This window comes from Pteronotus mesoamericanus, unplaced genomic scaffold (assembly GCF_021234165.1).
Source record: "Pteronotus mesoamericanus isolate MK-2021 breed Mesoamerican mustached bat unplaced genomic scaffold, CSHL_Meso_final contig_20, whole genome shotgun sequence".
Taxonomy (NCBI): Eukaryota; Metazoa; Chordata; class Mammalia; order Chiroptera; family Mormoopidae; genus Pteronotus; species Pteronotus mesoamericanus.
In genome coordinates, this window is record NW_026555085.1 from 11387443 (window position 1) to 11406007 (window position 18565).

The following is an 18565-nucleotide window of genomic DNA, read 5'->3' on the forward strand; positions in this document are numbered from 1 at the left end:
ACGCCAGGCAGGGAAGTAGCACAGGCCGCTGGGAGTTTGGGCAGATGTTTGTCTAAGGCCAGGCCCTTAGCTCTGCCCACCTTTGTCTCATCTTCTAGCCCCCTGAGGCTTACTCTCCTGGCATTTCTAGAAGTTCTTCCGAGTGTCCCACCATGATCTTTTTTCATTGCACATTCAGCCCAGACCTAGTCTGAGGACTTCTTCTGGTCATATGCAAGAGAATTTAATCTAAACTAAGCTCTGGCCTAGTATCCAAAATCACCCAGGGACCCCTGGCCCCGTACTTCAGAGTTTGAGTTTGGGTCCTTGATTGGCACCAGATTGCATCCATCCCAACTCTGAGCTCCCAAATGTGCTTCCTCCCCATCATGCCATCAGTCTAGCGCACTGTAAGCGTAGCGGGTCGAGGGGTCCAGGCCTGAGCAGGGGCCCTGGGGGAGGGGCGGCAGGCAGCCCAGAGCACACACTGCCAGGGCTTTAGTAAGCGTGTAGCTGCCCTGGCCACTCTCCAGATGGTGACTCACCAGCTTTGCTGAGCTGACTAGCTCATGGTGCCCACCCTGACATACCCTGGCCTGGCGAGGGGTCAGTGAGGACACCAGGAGAGCTCCAGCTCCGTGCTCAAAACCCCAGGGGGTGGGAGAAGAGGTGGACGGGTCAGCCAGCTCAGGAGATCAGTATGTGGCAGCCACCTTGCTGACCTCTCTTGACCCTCCTCGACTACCTTAGAGACAAGGACACAGAAGATAGTCTGTCCCCGTCTATCTGCAGCCGCCTCTCTAGCCAGCAGCTCCGCCACGTGGCAGAAACGGCTGAGGCCGCGGAGGCCTTCCAAGGTCATCTCTTCCATTCCCCTGCCTCATGCAGGAAAGCCCCAAGGAAGGAAGTGCCACATCCTTTCTTGCATGCCACTCACAGTGACTCACTCCTGGTGCCTGGAAAGAGCTGGGGTGTCTGGTCTCAGTCCCCCCTGCTGTGGGCCAAGTCCACCTCTGGCGCAGCTCTTGCTGTGATGAGAATGGGAGGCCCATTGCTCTTGTCCTGAGTGACCCTTGCCACCCAGTGCCCTCTGGGGCCCCGTGAGTACCTAAGGTGCAGTAACAGAGAGGGGAGAGGGACAGGCAGAGACCAGAGAAGAGGGGCGGAAAGGAAAATTCAGAATGTTTTTAAAAAGTAGTTGTCTTTACAGTTGTCCAAAATTTAGTAACATAGAAATCACTTTCACTTCCCCCTTCTCCCCTTGTCCCTTTAAGGCAGAGCAGGCGGTTTAACTTCCTCAGGCCTCAGTTTTCTCATCTGTAAAATGGTCACAATGATGATAATGATACCCTCCTCCCAGGGTTGCTATGAAGATTCAGGGAGGTCATACTCATTAGGGCTCAACCAAGTGCCTGGCACATAATCCACAGCCAACCACAGCCTCCTGTGTAGCTCTGTGAGGCAGCGTGGGCAGGTGTTCCAAATCCCAATTAGAGGATGCAGAAAGTGAGGCTTGGTGGTTGCAAAGAATAGTCAGTGTCAGAGACAAAAGCGCAGGTCGCCTAACTCAGAAATCTAGGGCTCTGAGCTCAGTGCCACCATGCTGGGTGCCCCTGGGGAAGGAGGAAAGAAAGGACAGGTGAGCAGCCCAGCAGTTACACAGGGGCTGGCTCTGCAAGGGGAGTGGGTCTGGGCCACTGTCTGCCCCCTCCGCTGGGCCCCCCCAAGAGTGAGGACCAGGACGCCCCGCAGGCTAGCTTTCCAGAGTCTCCTCTAATACTGTGTGAAGACGGAGATTGGCCTTTGGGATCTCCAGCCCTGTCCAGCCTTAAGCCCCCTGGATGGTTCAGTTTCTACTATACCCTCCATAATGCTCATCAAGACCTGCTTCAGGGTGGGGCAGGCAGTGTGGGATATGAAAACACCAGGAACCATGGAGTACACAGACCTGGGCTTCAATCACAGCCCTGCCGCTTAAGGCTCCCTGGTCGAGGCCCCTTGGAGCCTGCCTTCCTGCCGGGTGTCCCTGCCTAAAGAGCCAGGTGGTGCCCCTCCAGGGATGTGTGTAGAGAGGCTGGAGGAAAACCCGGGGCTGGGCTCAACCACTGGTTATGGGGCAAGAAGAACTTGGGGCAGTGAATCTTCCTAGGTCCCTGGAGGATTCACCGCATCTCTCTGGCTGCTCCTCTGCTTGGGGATTCCCTAATTGGTGGCTTGAGACTGAGTCCTGCCCCTGCCAGGGATCCCAGAAGGAACTCACTCCTCCTCCGTTGCCCCACCCATGGGATTTGGGAGGGGGGGAGGCGAGAGGGACCGTGAGTCCCCTGGGGACCTAACCTGAAACAAGTTGCTCAAGACAAGTCCCTGCAGGACACTCTTCCCTGACTGGGCCACTCTGTACCCCTCCCTTCCTACCCTAGGGCTGGCAGAGGGGCCTGCATCTGCTGGGGGAGGTATTTCAGTTCAGGGGAGCAAGCAGTTAGTACTTGCTGTGTGCTGGGCACTGCTAGGGCCTGGAAGTGAGGAGGAGATTAGAGAAGAGCCTTGTGCATTTTCAGCGCCATGGGGGTGACAGGGATCCCCATTAGGGTACCTATCCTGCTAAACGGCATTAAGACAGTGTTGCATCTTGGGCCTCCCTGGCTGTGACTCCACAAGCCTCAGGGTTTCAGAGGGAGGGAGGGCTGGGAAAAGAGTGATGTTACTGCTCTTGCCTGCACCTTTTGCCTGGAGCTAGATTCTCTGGGCCTCCTGTAGAGGCGTAACCCACGGCAGAGGACAGAAAGCTGCTATACTTTGAGAAACCTGCATGTTCCAGCTGGAAGGAATCATCTGTTGTCATCCAACCCCTGTTTGACAGTTGAGGAAACTGACACTCCAGAGAGGGCAAGTGACTGTCACACAGCAGGGTCAGTGCAGGAATAGGGGTAGAAGCCTGCCCCTAACTCCTTGCCTGGGGTTCTTTCCACACTGCTGAAGAGATACACACACACCCCAACACACACCCATGCCCCCCCTCCCCCCTGAAAGAGCTCTCTGGCTCTGTGTGTGCCCTCTAGACAGCCGTGCTGGAGCATGACGCGTATGTGAGCAGAGCCAAAGTCCAGGGCTCTTGCCATGTGGCCCACTGTTTGAATCCTTCCCATGGCTACAGGTGTCCCTCTGGGTCAGGCCCACCTCCCAGTGTCCCAAAAGAGACAGAGCAAGAGTTGGGAATGGCTAGCAGCTGCCCTCCCATCATACAGGTTTTACCAACTGGTGTGTCACTAGAGCCTAATCCTCCTGCGCCTGAGGTAGCATGTCCCCCAAAATAGGCAGCCTTCATGAGTACCTGCTGTATGCCAGGCTTTATTCTAGGTATTACCTCATTAGTCTTCCTGAAAACCTTAAGACGTAGGCACTGTTGCTGCTTCTGTTTCACAAGAAAGCAGGGAACAAGTCACTTGTCCAACAACACCCAGCAGTAGGTGGCAGAGCCAGACTGGAACCCAGGCAGTCTCACTGTGGAGCCACTCTGCCTGCCATCCTGTGGGTGGGGCCTTGGGTGCATGCCCTCCCCGGGATGAGGTCTAGGAGAGAAAGCTAACAGGGCCAAATCCCACAGGTGCCGGTGTCGGTGGCCATGATGTCGCCGCAGATGCTTACCCCCCAACAGATGCAACAAATCCTGTCGCCCCCACAGCTGCAGGCCTTGCTTCAGCAGCAACAAGCGCTCATGCTCCAGCAGGTGAGTCTGGCCCCAGGGCAGCTGAGAAGGGGGCGGGGGAGGAGGACTGGCCTCCCACCTCCCCCGCCCTGCTTACTACCAACATCACTGCCTTGCTTACTACCAACATCGCTGAGCAGCAGGAACCAGAGAGAGTGCTCACCCCCGACTGATCTGCATTCCTCCAGGGCAGTTGGGGGAGATCAGAAGTCAGGCCTCTCCCACAGCAGCGCCCCGCTCCCCTTTGCACTCCCTCCCTGGTGCTAGGGCCCCCCCTGCCCCCCCATCTCCAGAACCCCAGGACAGAGCAAAGTACTGGAACATCCTGAGTCCTAGCACCTTGACTTATTCAGGGGACCCACCCAAGAGTCAGGGAATACGGGGTGGTATGGGATGAAGCCTCCTTTTCCCTTCTCCATTTACCAAACCTCTCTCAGCAGAAATCTCCCTGCCAGGCTGTTTGTCCCACTGCCTCAATAAGGCTCCCCACCCCGGCCTCCAGGAGCTGGGTCACCCCAGGGCTGGGGTTGCTCGGGGGTCAGCAGTCCGCTGCCTGTGATAACCCATTCCCACCCCTTCCTCCCCACCCAGCTGCAGGAATATTACAAGAAGCAGCAAGAGCAGCTCCACTTGCAGCTCCTCACCCAACAGCAGGCTGGGAAGCAGCCACCCAAAGAGGTAAGGGGCTCAGGCAGGGCCCCGCACCATCACCTACAGTCCCAGCCCTCTCCTGGCCAGAGGCTGGGAGTCTCAGAGAATTGCTTGGTGGGCGTAGTGGAAAAGTCAGGAAAAGCCTGAGGGAGGGGACCAGGGAGCATGGGGAAGACAGGGAAAGGGGCTCAGATTTCTCCATCTCCTCTCATCCGCACTCAGTCCTCTGCTTGCCTTATGCTGTTGGGTTAACAAGAGCAGGAAGACAGAGCTGTGTGTCGTCTCTGCACATGCGTACAGACACGTGTATGTGGTGTCACATGGTCCACACTCATGACCACCTGCCTCGCTGTCATGCCCTCTTCCTGCCCACTTGTCTCTTAGTGAGCCAGCACTTCAGTCCTCCACTCTGATCCTGAGAATCTTTTAGTTACTCAGCAAACCACTTGCCCCCCCACGCCCTAGTCCTGCCCCAACTTCTGTCCCTGGCCCAACTTCTGTCCCTTCTTGTAGTATTTGGCCTGGCCCTCTCCAGAGAACTAACTCCCAGCCTACATCTGCTGCCCCATCTGGGCCACAGTGCCTCCTGAGCTTCCATACCAGGCCCTGCTGTTCCCCACCCCACCCCACCCCACCCCGAACTCCCCACCCCCATCCCAGACATGTGCCTCCCTCCTGCTGTGCAAACCACAACCAAGTTCTGAGCTGCCTCTTCCCGGAAGGCTGCCCTGCTGACACCCAGTTATTCCCCAAGGCTTCAGCCTCCCCCCTCAAGGGCCTAGTAATTGCTGCATTCTCTGCATTATCTCTAGGCTGCGTTTATTGACCAGCCAGCCCCTGGCCCCAGGGCAGGCAGGTAGGCAGGTAGAAACATCCCTGCCTCCCAAGCACCCAGGGCAGGCTCGGAAAAGACTTGCAGACTGCTGGCTTGTCACTGCCTGTGTAAAGAACTGAATCTTGAGGGGGGGGGAGCAGACCTAGAGAGTGGGAGAGCTAGAGCGAGAGCTAGAGCGAGGGTGTGAACAAGTGTGAGAGTGCCCCTCTGCAGTACGGATCCTGGGTCCTAATGACCAGCTGATGCTGATCTTTTAAAGTCCCATCAGACTTTGTGATTCTCTGTATCTAAGAAGCAAGAGAGGAGCTGGAGGGGAGAAGGCCCCCTCCTCAGGCAGAAGGGGGGCACCCCGGGCATGTGGGAAGGGTGCCTCCGGGCGGCAGTGGCCCCTGGAGTCTGACAGGCTCATCGATCATTGTGATGAGAGCGCGCCTCCCCCCCCAACCAGGCGTGCACAGCTGCGGTTCGGGAAGCTGGAGCAGGCGCTAAGCGGCAGGAGGAGGGAGGCAGGAGCAGGGAGGCAGGAGCAGGGAGGCATCGTGCTGCGCGTCTGGGTCTGGCTGTGTATTTGCGCGCGCACGCGCGCGTGCGTGCGTGAGTGCGTGTGTGCGTGTGTTTACTGTGAGGAGGTATGCAGCCCTATGGAAGCTGGGCCGGGAGCAGAGAAGCCGCAGCTTCAGACACTGCACCCACAGCTCCGGGGGCTGAGAGGCCCTGGGAGGGGGTGGCCGCAGGGTGGGCGCCTGATGGTGCACCTGAGGCTGATGGCACCCCTCTCTGCCCACCCCCTCGGGCTCCCCACCAGGCACTGGGGAACAAGCAGCTGGCCTTCCAGCAGCAGCTCCTGCAAATGCAACAGCTGCAGCAACAGCACCTGCTCAACCTGCAGAGACAGGGGCTGGTCAGCCTGCAGCCCAACCAAGCCTCGGGGCCCCTCCAGACGCTTCCGCAAGGTGAGTGGCTTACCCACCCCCTTGGCCCAGCCCCACAGCCTTCACTGTACCCAAGGGCTGGTATCCCCTACTCCCAGGGATGAGATGGGAAGGTCCCTATTTTCCTGAAGCCCTGCCAGCCTCTCCCCTCTCTCTCCCACAGCAGCTGTGTGCCCCACAGACCTGCCCCAGCTATGGAAGGGCGAGGGTGCCCCTGGACAGCCCGCCGAGGACAGTGTCAAGCAGGAGGGGCTGGACCTCACTGGCACAGCCGCCACCGCTACCTCGTTTGCTGCCCCCCCCAAAGTCTCACCTCCACTCTCCCACCACACTTTGCCCAATGGACAGCCCACTGTGCTCACACCTCGGAGAGACAGGTACGGGGGCCCAGGCTAAGAAGGGGGCGCTGCAGACCTGCCCAAGGGCACACCTGGGCCTCTAGGGGCGGTATACGCAGTGGGGGCTGGGTGCGTGAGGTAGAACTCAGGGACCTGGAAACCTACCCCTGTCCCAGGGTACACAAAATTGAGATATGTCTGTGGGAAACTTGTGTTAGGGACGGAAATGTTGCCAGCAGGGGAGCTGGGGCTGGGCAGCAGGTGTCTGCAGGGTCCCTGACCACCACCTCTGTCCCTTCTAGCTCCTCCCATGAGGAGACCCCCAGTTCCCACCCCCTCTATGGACATGGAGAGTGCAAGTGGCCTGGCTGTGAGACCCTGTGTGAAGACCTGGGCCAGTTTATCAAGTAGGTGTCACCTTTCCCCCTAGCCGTACCCCTCCCCCCAAGAAGCCTTTCCACTGGGTCCCTCACCCCCCCACCCCACCCCCCGCCACCCTCTAGCCTGCCATCTAACTTGTCCCTTCTTGGGCCTTCAGCCACTAGCTGTCCTCTTTCAGGGGAACCTGGCTGCTTCTCTGCCCTGATTATCTCCCCATCACTTCTACCCGCCTCCCCACCCTGTCCCCAGGCTGCACAGCCCAGCAGGGTGGGGGTGTGAGGACAAGGAGAGGACTCCCTACCCTGTCCTCCCCTCAGCCTCAGCCCCCATGAGTGATGGCCTAGTGACAGGCCTGGCCGGTGGACAGGCAGGGCGGGAGGCAGACAGGCGGCTGGCAGCAGGCGGCCAGCTGCCACAGCCGTGCCAGGCTCTGTCACTGACTGATTAACTCCGCTGTCTCCCGGACCCTTGCAGCATCAGGGTCAAACAAATTGTTTTCACGCTTCGTCAGAGGTTTACTTAATTAGTTCATTTGCAATTAGATCTCTCTGTAGCTGGGATTTTAGCAAAGACATCAAAGGAGGGTGAGGAGAAGGCAGCTTCCTCCTTTGCCCCATTTTTTGCCCATCCCTTTCCCTTCTTTGTATCTCTTGGTCTGTCTGCTTCCCAGGCTGTGGGCAGGCTTAGAGGGCGGGTGGGAGGGTGGTGATGGAAGGAAACCCAGGGCCAACTCTCTCTCCTCTGCCCCCTCTTGTCCCTGAAGACACCTCAACACAGAGCACGCCCTGGACGACCGGAGCACGGCCCAGTGCCGGGTGCAGATGCAGGTGGTGCAGCAGCTGGAGATCCAGGTGTGGCCGAAGCTGCAGAGGGACGTGGACGGGGGCACCAGCCCCTGCCCCACCCACAGCACTGACTTTCCAGGAGGGGTTTGGGGGAGTCTTATGGAAGGGTCATATGGTCAGAGCCAGCATCTTATTTTCCAAGGCCTCATTGCCGTGGTTAGCTGGATTCCAAAAGTTAAAACAGGATCAGGGTTGTCTCTGCTGGGAGGTCCAGAAAAGAGACTCATGCTGATAGAAACAATAGTAGTATTTATAGCTAACACACTGAGAACTTATTTTGTCCTGTCCTAAATACTGTACCTGTATAACTCAGGGAATCCTCTACACAATCTTGTGTGGTGGGTACTATTGTAATCTCCATTTTACAGAAAACAGGAACAGGGGAAGGTGAAGCAATTTGCCTCTGGTCACCCAGCTAGCAGGTGGCACAGCTGGGAAAGAACAGAGGCAGCCTGGCTCCGGAGTCTGAGCTCTGTAACACGGGAGTACTCAGGAGGCTCCTCAGGACAGACCGTCCGGGAGCCAATCAATATTTACCATTTCCCTCTGGCACCTAGCAGAGGCCCCTGCCGTGAGATGCTAGTTGTGAAAGATCTATTGAATTTATGAATGGGGTGAATGAATCATTCATCCATTCCTGTGTCTCCATTCAGTTCATGAGGACCCTCTCACACACAAGTGCCACTGGACTTGGGTGTTGTTCAGCCACAGCCTCTGCCCTTGTTAGGGAGAAAAGGCATGTGCTGTTAGGAAGCGGGCCTCCTCCGACTGTTGATGAACTGGAGCCCGGGACACGCAGTCTGGAGGAGAAGCGAGGAAGGCTTCATGGAGCAGGCGACCCCTGTCCGGGCCTTGAGGGTGTGAGGGGACAGAGGGAGCTGGGATGCTGAGGCTTGGAGGCGTGTGGTGGTGGGAATAAGGGTTTCCTGGGGCGCCTGGTGGGATACAGAGGAGAAAGATGTGGCCGCCCCCAGGCACAGGCCCTGCTCACCTCCAGCCTCTCTGCCTCTCCACAGCTGGCCAAGGAGAGCGAGCGGCTGCAAGCCATGATGGCCCATCTGCACATGCGGCCCTCCGAGCCCAAGCCCTTCAGCCAGCCAGTGAGTGACTCCCATCCCTGCAGTCCTCCCACAACCCCTCCACAGCTCCCTGGCCCCTCTGGACCCCATCCTCCAGGCTGGTCTCAGCACCTTCCCCATTGCTCACAGCTGAACCCAGCCCCCGGCTCCTCCTCATTCTCCAAGGTGACGGTCTCTGCAGCAGACTCCTTCCCAGATGGCCTCGTGCACCCCCCCACCTCAGCGGCTGCCCCCGTCACTCCTCTAAGGCCTCCAGGCCTGGGTTCTGCCTCCCTGCACAGCGGGGGGCCCGCCCGCAGGAGGAGCAGCGACAAGTTCTGCTCCCCCATCTCCTCAGGTAAGGGCTGCAGGAGGGGCATGTTCCCCCCCAAGCTGGGCCCCCCAAATGGCTGCCTTATCCTCTGCCTGTCTCCTCCAGAGCTGGCCCAGAATCATGAGTTCTACAAGAACGCGGATGTCAGGCCCCCCTTCACCTACGCCTCCCTCATCCGCCAGGTGAGCATGGAAGGCAGCCGGAGAGGGCGGGGAATGGCACACTGGCTGCCTCTGGGTTCCAGCCTCCAGGAGGATCCTGGGCCAGGGGACGTAGCTGTCCTTCTCAGGGCTGTACCTCCTGCTCACCCTTCTCAGCAGCGGGTCTCTGATACAGGCTTCAGTTGGCTGCGTGACCGTCGGCTCTGGGAGCACACACTTTTTTTTGCCACTCACATCTACTGTATTCATTCTCTCATTTCCATGTGCACGCACTCCCATGAGACCATTTTCTGATAGACCTGTGGTCACTTTTACTCAGCTTCCCCTCTCTCGCGTGCGCGCTCGTGTACACACCCCCACATACATACACACACACCCCCCATCTCAGAGGGTACCCTCTTACCAAAATCATAATAAATTTGAAACAGCCCCCGCCCCCTAGATATTTCTCCCAAGAATACTGCTTTTGTCCCCACTCCAGGGCACTGGCCCTTGGAGCTCTTTTCTCTCCAGAGAAATTCATGTGCCCCTTGCACGCGTGCATAGCTCTTGAGGCTTGTGCTCCCTTGTGGCTGGGCTGTAACCAGCCTATGCTGCTCAGGCCCCGTGAGCATCACCAGTCCTTACTCACAGGCTTCTGCAGCCAGTCCCCTCTGCTCTCGGGGGAAGTTAGCAGCCAGGCAGAAGAGAGGGATCCTGGGGGAGAGTACACAAGCCTGGGACCCTTTGGGGCCCAGACTGAGGGTGCCTTTGCTTCTTCCTTGCCCACAGGCCATTCTGGAAACCCCCGACAGGCAGCTGACCCTGAATGAGATCTATAACTGGTTCACCAGGATGTTCGCCTATTTCCGGAGAAACACTGCCACCTGGAAGGTGAGGCATGCCCCTCTCACCTGGCCCGGGGCCCCCGTTACCTTTGGACAGCAGCTCCCTTTGAGACTAAGCACGCCTAACAGCACCTTCAAAGAGGCAATCTTTCTGAAATGGTCCCTCCAGAGCTCAGGCTGCGCATCTCTCTCCACCTCTACCTCTTCAGGGGCCATGGAATGTTCTCTAACTGCCTCTTAATGGCTCCCCCCCCAATCTAACCTTGTTCTGCCTGCTTTCTGGGAAGAAATCCTCCTCTTCTGTAGAAGAGTGCTTCCCTGTGGGCCCCAAAGAGTCCAGCCCCATGAATTAGGGCCCCAGGAGTCAGTAATGCCTGAGCCTGGTAGGGAAGCCTGGGTTACATTCACAAGAGGCCCGCAGGGTCTGGATACCTTGACTGAAGGCACGTGCTCTGAAGCTGAGGATGGAGTGGGGTGGGGGATGCCGGCCTCAGGATAAACTGAGATCCATAGACTGTATACACTGGGGCACAAACACAGGCAGTCACACACACTCCCCAACTCTGCCAACGGCTGCAGGAAGATAATTGTCTCCATCCAATTAGTCATTTCAACACCTTCAGCCCATAAGAGTTTTCCTGGGGGACCAGAGGCAGGCAAGGGAGGGACCCTAGAAAACTAGGACACTGAGATGTGGGCCGAGCTGCTAAGCCATTTGTTTCTCTATGGCCAAGATGGTCTGTGTGTCTATGCGCGTGTGTGCGTGTGTGTGTGTGTGTGTGTGTGTGTGTGTGTGTCTGATGGGTGAGAAGATTAGGGTCTTTGCAGCAGTCTGGGAAAGTCATCTAAATTGGGAGGGGTCGGGGGTGAGGAGGAGAGGGAAGTGTTGAGCCCTAGGGGGAAGTTTAGACACCTGAGGAGTCCCCTTCTCAGAACCTTACTTGGATGCCTGGTTCTTGGGTCCCCCTGCTGGCCAGTGCAGAAACTGCCGTTAAACAGGCTACCTCCCCCCACCCCATCCCACTAGGTTTCTACTGTCACTAAGGCCACCAGTGCCCAGGACTGGGTGGGGTCTGCACAGGGCCCAGCATTCCGTGCTTAGGAGTGTGCTAAGTACAGCAGGAGAGACTGCTCCATGATCTTCCCTCTCCCCAGGCCCAATTTCCAAAGCTTGTGTAAGAAGCTCTGAGGCTGGGACAGCTACTCTGATTGGCTGCCAGTGATGTCATTTCCTGCCAACCACAGTCCTGCCCTCTCTCTGAGCCATCAGGGCCTTTCCCGGGCCCTCTGGGGCAGTCTCCAACCTTCAGGCCAGTTGGATATTAGGTTTTGTAAGTGATAGGGGTCTGTATGAATCATTACAATTGCTATCTAATGTTTACCTTAACATTGCATATTAATCCTTTGCCTTTAGGGGTGACAGTGTGGAGCCTTGCTTCCATAAGACAGTCTCTTCCTTGTGGGCAGCGTACCACTCATCCACCCACCCTCCGTTTCCTTTTCTCTCTTAACTGCACCACCTCACTGCAATTTTGACTATCGCACCTCACTGCAATTTTGACTATCGCTTCTTAAATCAGGGGAAACTCATTTAGGTGGCTTCCTTAAACACCTGATGATTGTCATGGAGCCACCCTCCCCCGAAGCCCAATGTCCCTGGCCTTTCACGCCACCTTCCACTGGTTGCTCAGCTTTGGTCATCTCAGTGGTGTGTCTCTTGCTCTAGAGTCTTCACCTCCACCTCCTCTCACCCAGCCTAAGTTCCAACAGGAAGCTGGCTGAATGGCGGGGTGGGTGACCTTCCCAGCTAGCAGTGCTCTGCTGCTGCTTCCAGCTCCTGGGGCACAGCAGACTGCGTCTCAGCTTGAGGGTCCACTTTGACCTTCGGGAGTTTTGCACCTTCGTTCATATTACTTGGGAAATGTACCCTGTCTATACCCGAGTCTTTCCCTCCAACCTCTACTTTCCACCCATCTATCTCCCCTTGAGGTCCCTCTTTTCAACTATTTCAGCTTCCTTTCCTCCTTCCTCCTTTGCCCCTCTGGCCCCCGCCCTGAGATGCTCTCCACTTCAGACCAGGGCAGAGGGGTCGGGGAGCCAATGTCGGCTAGGCCAGCTGCCGTTCATCCAGAGACGGAGCTGCCATCTGCCAAGCTGATGGTCCTCTCTAGCCCTCCCCCTGTGTCGGTCCCCTTCCAGGGCCCATGTTGTGGGCCCGTCCTTTTGTTTACGCAGCCCCCGCCAGACCCCTTAAATTGCCGTTAATGTTTCAGCGTAACGAATTAGTCTCTCATCACGAATCAGGCTTCGAAATGAGGGAAAAAAGCCCCGGTGAGGCCATCCTCGGAAATTGGGGTCATTCTCATTTGCAAAGCGGAGGATCGGAGCCCCGTAATGCGGGCAAATTTATTCCGAGGCAGGAGCCCCGGCGTGATTAGGCCCTTTGTAATTATCGCTCCAAGAGATTCCACTCCAGCCACCCGCCTCCCTCGTGGATTAGCAAGCGAGTCGGAAAAATACACAGGATTTAATTAGAGGCAAATTAAAATTGGTAATGAAATCGGGCCAGTTGCAAGTGGCAAGAGTTGGAAGGAGGAGAGGGAGAGGGGATCTCCAGGGGCACAGGCTGCCCGCCCTGCCTGCTTTCTTCCCCATTTAGAAATGTAAAGAGGAGACAAGATGGGGACAAGGAGGGGGGTGAGGGAGGACAGGTAACAGGGACAGGGACGGCTGGGGGGGATGAAGCTGAGAGAGAAGGAGGTAGGGACAGGGCTGAGGGACACGATGAGGGGTGGGGTGAGGGGAGTCGGGGAAGTGGGTGGATTAGGGCCCTAGCCTAGGCTCCCAGGGCTGGGGGGTGGAGAGGGCAGGGAATTGGGCCAAGCACCCCCACCTTCACCCAAGTGTCCTACAAACCAGATGGCCTCAATTCTAGAAGATACCCTGCCAGAAGGAGGTGGGGGCGGCAAGGTGACTTTTCCTCTTTTCTCTCCTCCTCCTGCCTTATAGCTACTACACCCACGCTCTCCTTTCTCCAGTTTATTTCAGCAAGTATGTATTAGGCCTCCTCTGTGTACCCCATGCTGTCAGTAGGCTTTCTGTTCTGAGGCGCAGCTCCAAGCCATGGCTCTCCCACTCCCAGGGTGGAGAACAGCTACAGTGAGAGGTCTGACTTATTCCCAAAACTTTAAAAACTTAGTGGAAATTCTCTGGGCACCTGAGATAAGGTGTCCCAGGCTCACTGAGGTGTCCAGGCCTGAGTGTGACCTCTTGACAATCGGAAGCCCCAAGTAACAGCTACGTGTCTGATTAATGATAACGGAAAAACAAAGAATTACTAACCACATATCATTTAGTTGGTAGACAGAGTTTTCCAGAAGTTGGTGGGAAGAAGAGGGGCAGATAATGAAATGAGCTGTCAGGGGAACACAGTGGGAGCCCCAGACTCCAAAGGTGGGGGAGGGGCCTTCTATCCCCTATGGCCAGGTTTTCTTGCCTGGCTCCTCCCCTGCTAGTCCCTGGGCCAGGGAAGAGGGGACAAGGTGTGTTCACCTAAGCAGACGCGGGGCCCAGCCGCTGTCTCTGAGCACCTGCCCCTCATCACTGCACCCCCAGAACGCCGTGCGGCACAACCTCAGCCTGCACAAGTGCTTTGTGCGTGTGGAGAATGTCAAGGGCGCCGTGTGGACCGTGGACGAGCGGGAGTATCAGAAGCGGAGACCACCAAAGATGACGGGGTATGTGGGCCCAGACCTGGGCAGGGTGTACCCACCAGGGCGTAGGCCAGGTCACCACCTTGCCTCTCCAGTGCACCAAATCCTTCCCACTCTGAGGGTAAGGTCGGGAGAAAAGGGGTGCAGGAGCTCAGGGGAGACTGGAATTGGGAAATGACGGATGATTAGAGAGAGGACGTTTATGTCTTATTCTACCCTTCCTTCTTCTGACTGAGGGAAGGAGCCGAGGGATATGTTTCACTAGAAGGAGACAGGCCCCAAGTATCCGTGGCTGGAGCTGGGCACACGCTCGCCACTCTGGCTGTTGGTGAGGGGGCTGCCATCCCCAGAGCCGCTCGCCCTCATCTTGTCATAGGAGGAGTCAACGTCAGAGGTCCCCGGGCCCAGCCCTTCACTTTACAGGAGAGGAGGCCCAGAGAGGACAAGGGGCTGGAGGGAGGTCACACAGCACACTAATGGCAGAGCCAAGCCTCTGACTTTCTATCTTTTGTGATCTGTTTAACCGCACAGCATTTTCAGTGGAAACTGAGGAACCTGGGGGAGAGCCAAAACCTCCCCTTTGGCCTTCTCTTCCAGCACCAGAGGCCTTCTCCCTACTCCAGACACCCCCACAGGGGCTGCCCTCTATCTGTGCTCTTGGCCTGGAGGCCCAGGCACACCTGGTATCTCGAGGTCTCACTACCAACTTAGAATCAGGAGACCTGGGTTCAAACTACTTTCTCACCAGCTGTGTGACCCCTGAGACACCCAGTCAGCTGGGGGTAACCATTGTGGAAAACACACAGCGTTGAGCCATTGTTTTTCCCTGACCCAACTGCCCAATACCTTCCTGTGTAGGAAAGCCTTAGGTATGGAGCACATGGTGACTGAGCGCTTGACTTACTAGATGTCCCAAAATTCAGGATAACGAGAACGCCAGAATTTGACAAATACTGGACTGTCAAGATTATATCTTGAACCTTGCCAAACACTGGAAAATCTAGAGAAAAGGTGCTAGGGCGGCACGATGTGAAGACAGACATTGGGAGGGGTCCCTGCTCCCACTTTCCAGTCCTGAGACACATTCCAGAGCCCCTTAAACCCCAGCACCTCACCTGGGCAGGAGGCTGGCAGTACCTGCTGTGCTGCGTCAGTGTGGGGACTGAGTAAGGTGGGGTGCACACAGGCTCAGCCAAGTGGCCAGCCTGCTCTGGCCGCCCCAGGATAATGAATGGGACAGTCCCTGGCACAAAGCAGGCCCTTAGTCAGGGTTAAGGTGAATGCGTAGTAAGTGAATGAACGAACCACACTCTCCCTTCTCTCTCCTCCAGGAGCCCCACCCTGGTGAAGAACATGATCTCCGGTCTCAGTTACGGAGCACTTAATGCCAGCTACCAGGTGACTGGGCCCTTCCTAGACCCCACCAACGGCTCCCCCGCAACCTCCTGCCCCCTCAATTTTTCTTCAACACACACTGGTCTGTAGAGAGACCCTCTCCCACCCTCCCTGCAGAGGACCCATCTTTAGGAGGGGAGGAGGAAGAAAAGAAGGGAATTGACTACTCTGGGTGGCCAGAACCCTGACCCTCTGCCCCACCTCAGCTGCAGCGGGGAGAACGTCTGCTTTCAAGGCTCCGTCTGGTAGAGCAAGGCAGGGCAGAGAGCAGGGACGGTGGCATCATCCACAGGGCCTCCTTCCCTGGCTGGCAGTCTGGAAGTCCTCTGTCTCCTGGAAAGGGGCTGAGGGAGGCCCAGATTCCCAGGAAAGCTGGGAGGGAGGAGGTCAGGGTCAGAGCTCTGGCCTTGGCAAGTGTGTGGTATTCTGAAGGCCGAGTCTGGCCTGGGGGTGCTGCCAAATAGATCTCCCACTGGGGCCAGCTCACAGACACACAGACACTTGGGAGGCCCTGTCGGGGTGGGGAAGGGGCATAACCTGACCGGGTGCAGCCCACTGACAGAGCCTGCCCTGTGCCCCCCAGGCTGCCCTGGCCGAGAGCAGCTTCCCCATCCTCAACAGCCCTGGCATGCTGAACCCTGGCTCCACCAGCAGCCTGCTGCCCCTCAGCCACGACGACGTGGGTGCCCCCGGGGAGCCGCTCCCCAGCAATGGCAGCAGCAGCCCGCCTCGCCTCTCCCCACCCCAGTACAGGTGAGCGCAAGGCATGGACCCCACCCCCAGCGCCTGCCGGCAGATGTCAGGGAGGGAGAGCCTTCTTCTACTGCAGGTGGGATTGCATCTTACCGCCTCCACTGTGCCTCTCCTCCCAAGAAAGCGGCCTCTCTCCTTTCTTGTGGGCCCTCCTCTCCTTCCCCTCCTTCCTCCAGGTCCCTTTATTCCCCCCCACCCATCCCTCTCTCTCTCTCCTCTTTTCCCCTCTTCCTTCTCTCTCCTCTCTCCCTTATTCTCTCCTCTCCCCTTCCCTTTGATGAGAGTCCTGGGGAAGATCCATCAGACTTAAGACATCAGGCCCCAGTGGCTCAGGGATGATAAAGTCCTGGGGAGGGAGTTGTGGACACCTTGCTGTGCCCCAGAGTTCTGGATGAGTTTTCAAGGAGAGCAGGGTAAGGTCACCAAGGTGTCCACATGATCCCATCTGTCACAGCCACCAGGTGCAGGTGAAAGAGGAGCCTGCGGAGGCAGAGGAAGACCGAAGGCCCGGACCCTCCCTGGGGCCCTCCAACCCCAGCACCGCAGGGCCCGCAGAAGACAGGGACCTGGAGGAGGAGCTGCCTGGAGAGGACCTCTCCTAAGGGCCTCAGGGGCAGGCAGGGCAGGGGTGAGACCCCTCCTGGAACCCAGGCCCCACCTACCCCCACTCCACAGCCCCGCCCAAACCTCAAGGCACTTCCGGGACTCAGATGGGGGGACTGGCCAGCAACTCCCAATGTGACCTGACTGACAGACGCTTGGGGCAGGGACAGTCCCGCCCCCAAGGGGAAACAGAACCCCTGGTCTGGGACCAGCAGAGGACATGGGGGGGCCCAGACCCCTCTTCAAACCCTCCCCGCCACCAGCAGCAGCAGCAGGGCCCTCCTCCCCCACCAGCTCTCCCTACAGGGCCCCTCAGCGCTGTGGAGACCCGCAGGCGGGGCTAAGCCACCCCTCTCAGACCCAGGGCCCCTCGCACCTAGCTCTGGCAGTTTTTTCTAGCCAGAGGCCCCCCACTTCCCCAATCTGTGCTCCCTCTCACCTTCTTTTCCATACTGTGAAGAAAAAATTCTCCACCCTTAACTCCTACCCCTGCCCTGGCCTGGGTGGGGGAACTCGAGTTTCCAACCATCCCCGGAAGAACCCAGCCCCTCAGCTGTGCCCACGCAAAAGCCGCAGCTGGGGTCGCACGAGTTGTGTGCCCTGTGGAGTCCCTTTGGAGCAGGGGCCCCTGGCTCTAGCTCCTCCTCCTGACCTGAGGTGGGGCCCAGGTGGAACTTGGCCTCCACCCATTTGCTGGATGTCCCTGCAGCTGCCCCGCAGTCCAGGGAGCATAGGAAGAGGCCCCGTGCCACCTCCCCCAGAGAGGTCCGTGCCAGGCAGGCTCCTGGAGGTGGGGCCGCGGAAGGGAGCCCAGCCACCCTTGAGGCTAGAGTTGGGGCAGAGGTGGTACCCGGACTGCCGGAAACATCCCGCCTCTGTCGTGGGGGAAAGGCCAGATGACACTGGGCTTGAGGAGCAGGTGGGATTCCTTTGGTGGCTGCTGTGACCCACCAGGTCACTCCCGCCCCCAGCCTATAGGTCCCCTATTGCAGTCTTCCCTCCCCTTTCCTTAGCACCCCTTTCCTGCCCCCTGCCCCCAGTTAAACAGATGACCAAAGACCTTTCTTATGCCGGAAGCAAAAACCAAAACTTTTTGTTGGCTTTTTCCTTCGTCGCCTCCTACACCCCCTGGTCCTCCTGCTCCCTACCCCGGCCCCAGGCTGGAAGCCTTCCCTCCACTTAAGTTATTGTTTTAAACCAAAGTTTACAGTGTCTGTTGGTGGCCAAGATCCCTCTCTCTTCACCCCTTCTCCACCCCACCCTGAGGACCCTGGGACTCAGTCGGGGCTGGGGGCCCCGCTCACCTCCACTCTGCTCTTGCCCAGCCTGGGAGAAGGAAAGAAGGCAGGGGAAGGAGGTGGGCTGCCCTCAGCCCTGCCACCCCCGCGGGCAGTGGGCACATGAGCCCTAGTCCCAACTCTGGGCTGCTTCCTGGGGGTTCTCCAGACCCCTCTCTAGGACCAAGTCCCCCATCACGCTGGGAGTGTGGATTCCAGCAAAGGAGCTGGAAAAAAGTGAGACTCTCCACAGACCCCCTATGGGGGATCCCGACTTGAGGCCAAGGACTGGGTGTGTTGGATGCTCATGACACCCTGGGCTAGGCCCCTTTGCTGAGAAGACTCCTTGGACTATTTCCCAAGAAACCCCCACATACGTCCCTTCACAAGCCACCCTTCCCAAGAGGCAGGGGGCCCTCCGCCCCCTCCCCTGTGTACTCCCCACCTGTGTTTTGTTTGACCAGCACAGAAATATTAAACGTCCTCTATACACCGGGCCCTGTGTGTGTCACCAGGTGAGGGGGGAGAGCATTAAAGTGGAAAGTTTCTCTGCTTCGGGGAGCTGGGGGCAGGAGGCACCAGCTGGCCGGTGGGGGGGTCCTACAGGAGCGCTTTCTGCAAGTTCGTGAGTGGGCTTGTGCGCCGGGTACCGGTCAGCCACCAGGCTTACAGCCGATACTCAGTTCCCCTCCTTCTCTGGTCCCCCCTTCCACACACCAGCTGGGCATTCTCTGGTGTTTCCTTTCAAGCCAGATGGCTCCATCATTCTTTTCTCCC

General features: G+C 57.8%; 1 protein-coding gene across 5 annotated transcripts in view; it reads left to right on the plus strand.

Annotated features, from left to right (window-relative positions):
- FOXP4 (forkhead box P4) overlaps positions 1–18283 on the plus strand; it is a 52094-nt gene extending 33811 nt beyond the window's left edge. For 2 of the 5 annotated variants that reach the window (XM_054569343.1, XM_054569344.1), the window contains exons 4-17: positions 3584–3706; positions 4277–4363; positions 5977–6124; positions 6267–6480; positions 6744–6848; positions 7586–7673; positions 8684–8767; positions 8876–9083; positions 9165–9241; positions 9992–10093; positions 13663–13784; positions 15092–15158; positions 15739–15908; positions 16363–18283. In XM_054569343.1, coding sequence (XP_054425318.1) covers positions 3584–3706; positions 4277–4363; positions 5977–6124; positions 6267–6480; positions 6744–6848; positions 7586–7673; positions 8684–8767; positions 8876–9083; positions 9165–9241; positions 9992–10093; positions 13663–13784; positions 15092–15158; positions 15739–15908; positions 16363–16510 — 1743 coding nt within the window. In that variant the 3' untranslated portion in view covers positions 16511–18283. The remainder of the gene's footprint in view (positions 1–3583; positions 3707–4276; positions 4364–5976; positions 6125–6266; positions 6481–6743; positions 6849–7585; positions 7674–8683; positions 8768–8875; positions 9084–9164; positions 9242–9991; positions 10094–13662; positions 13785–15091; positions 15159–15738; positions 15909–16362) is intronic. The other 3 variants (XM_054569346.1, XM_054569345.1, XM_054569347.1) reach the window with 3 other exon arrangements.
- Positions 18284–18565: the final 282 nt, after the last annotated feature.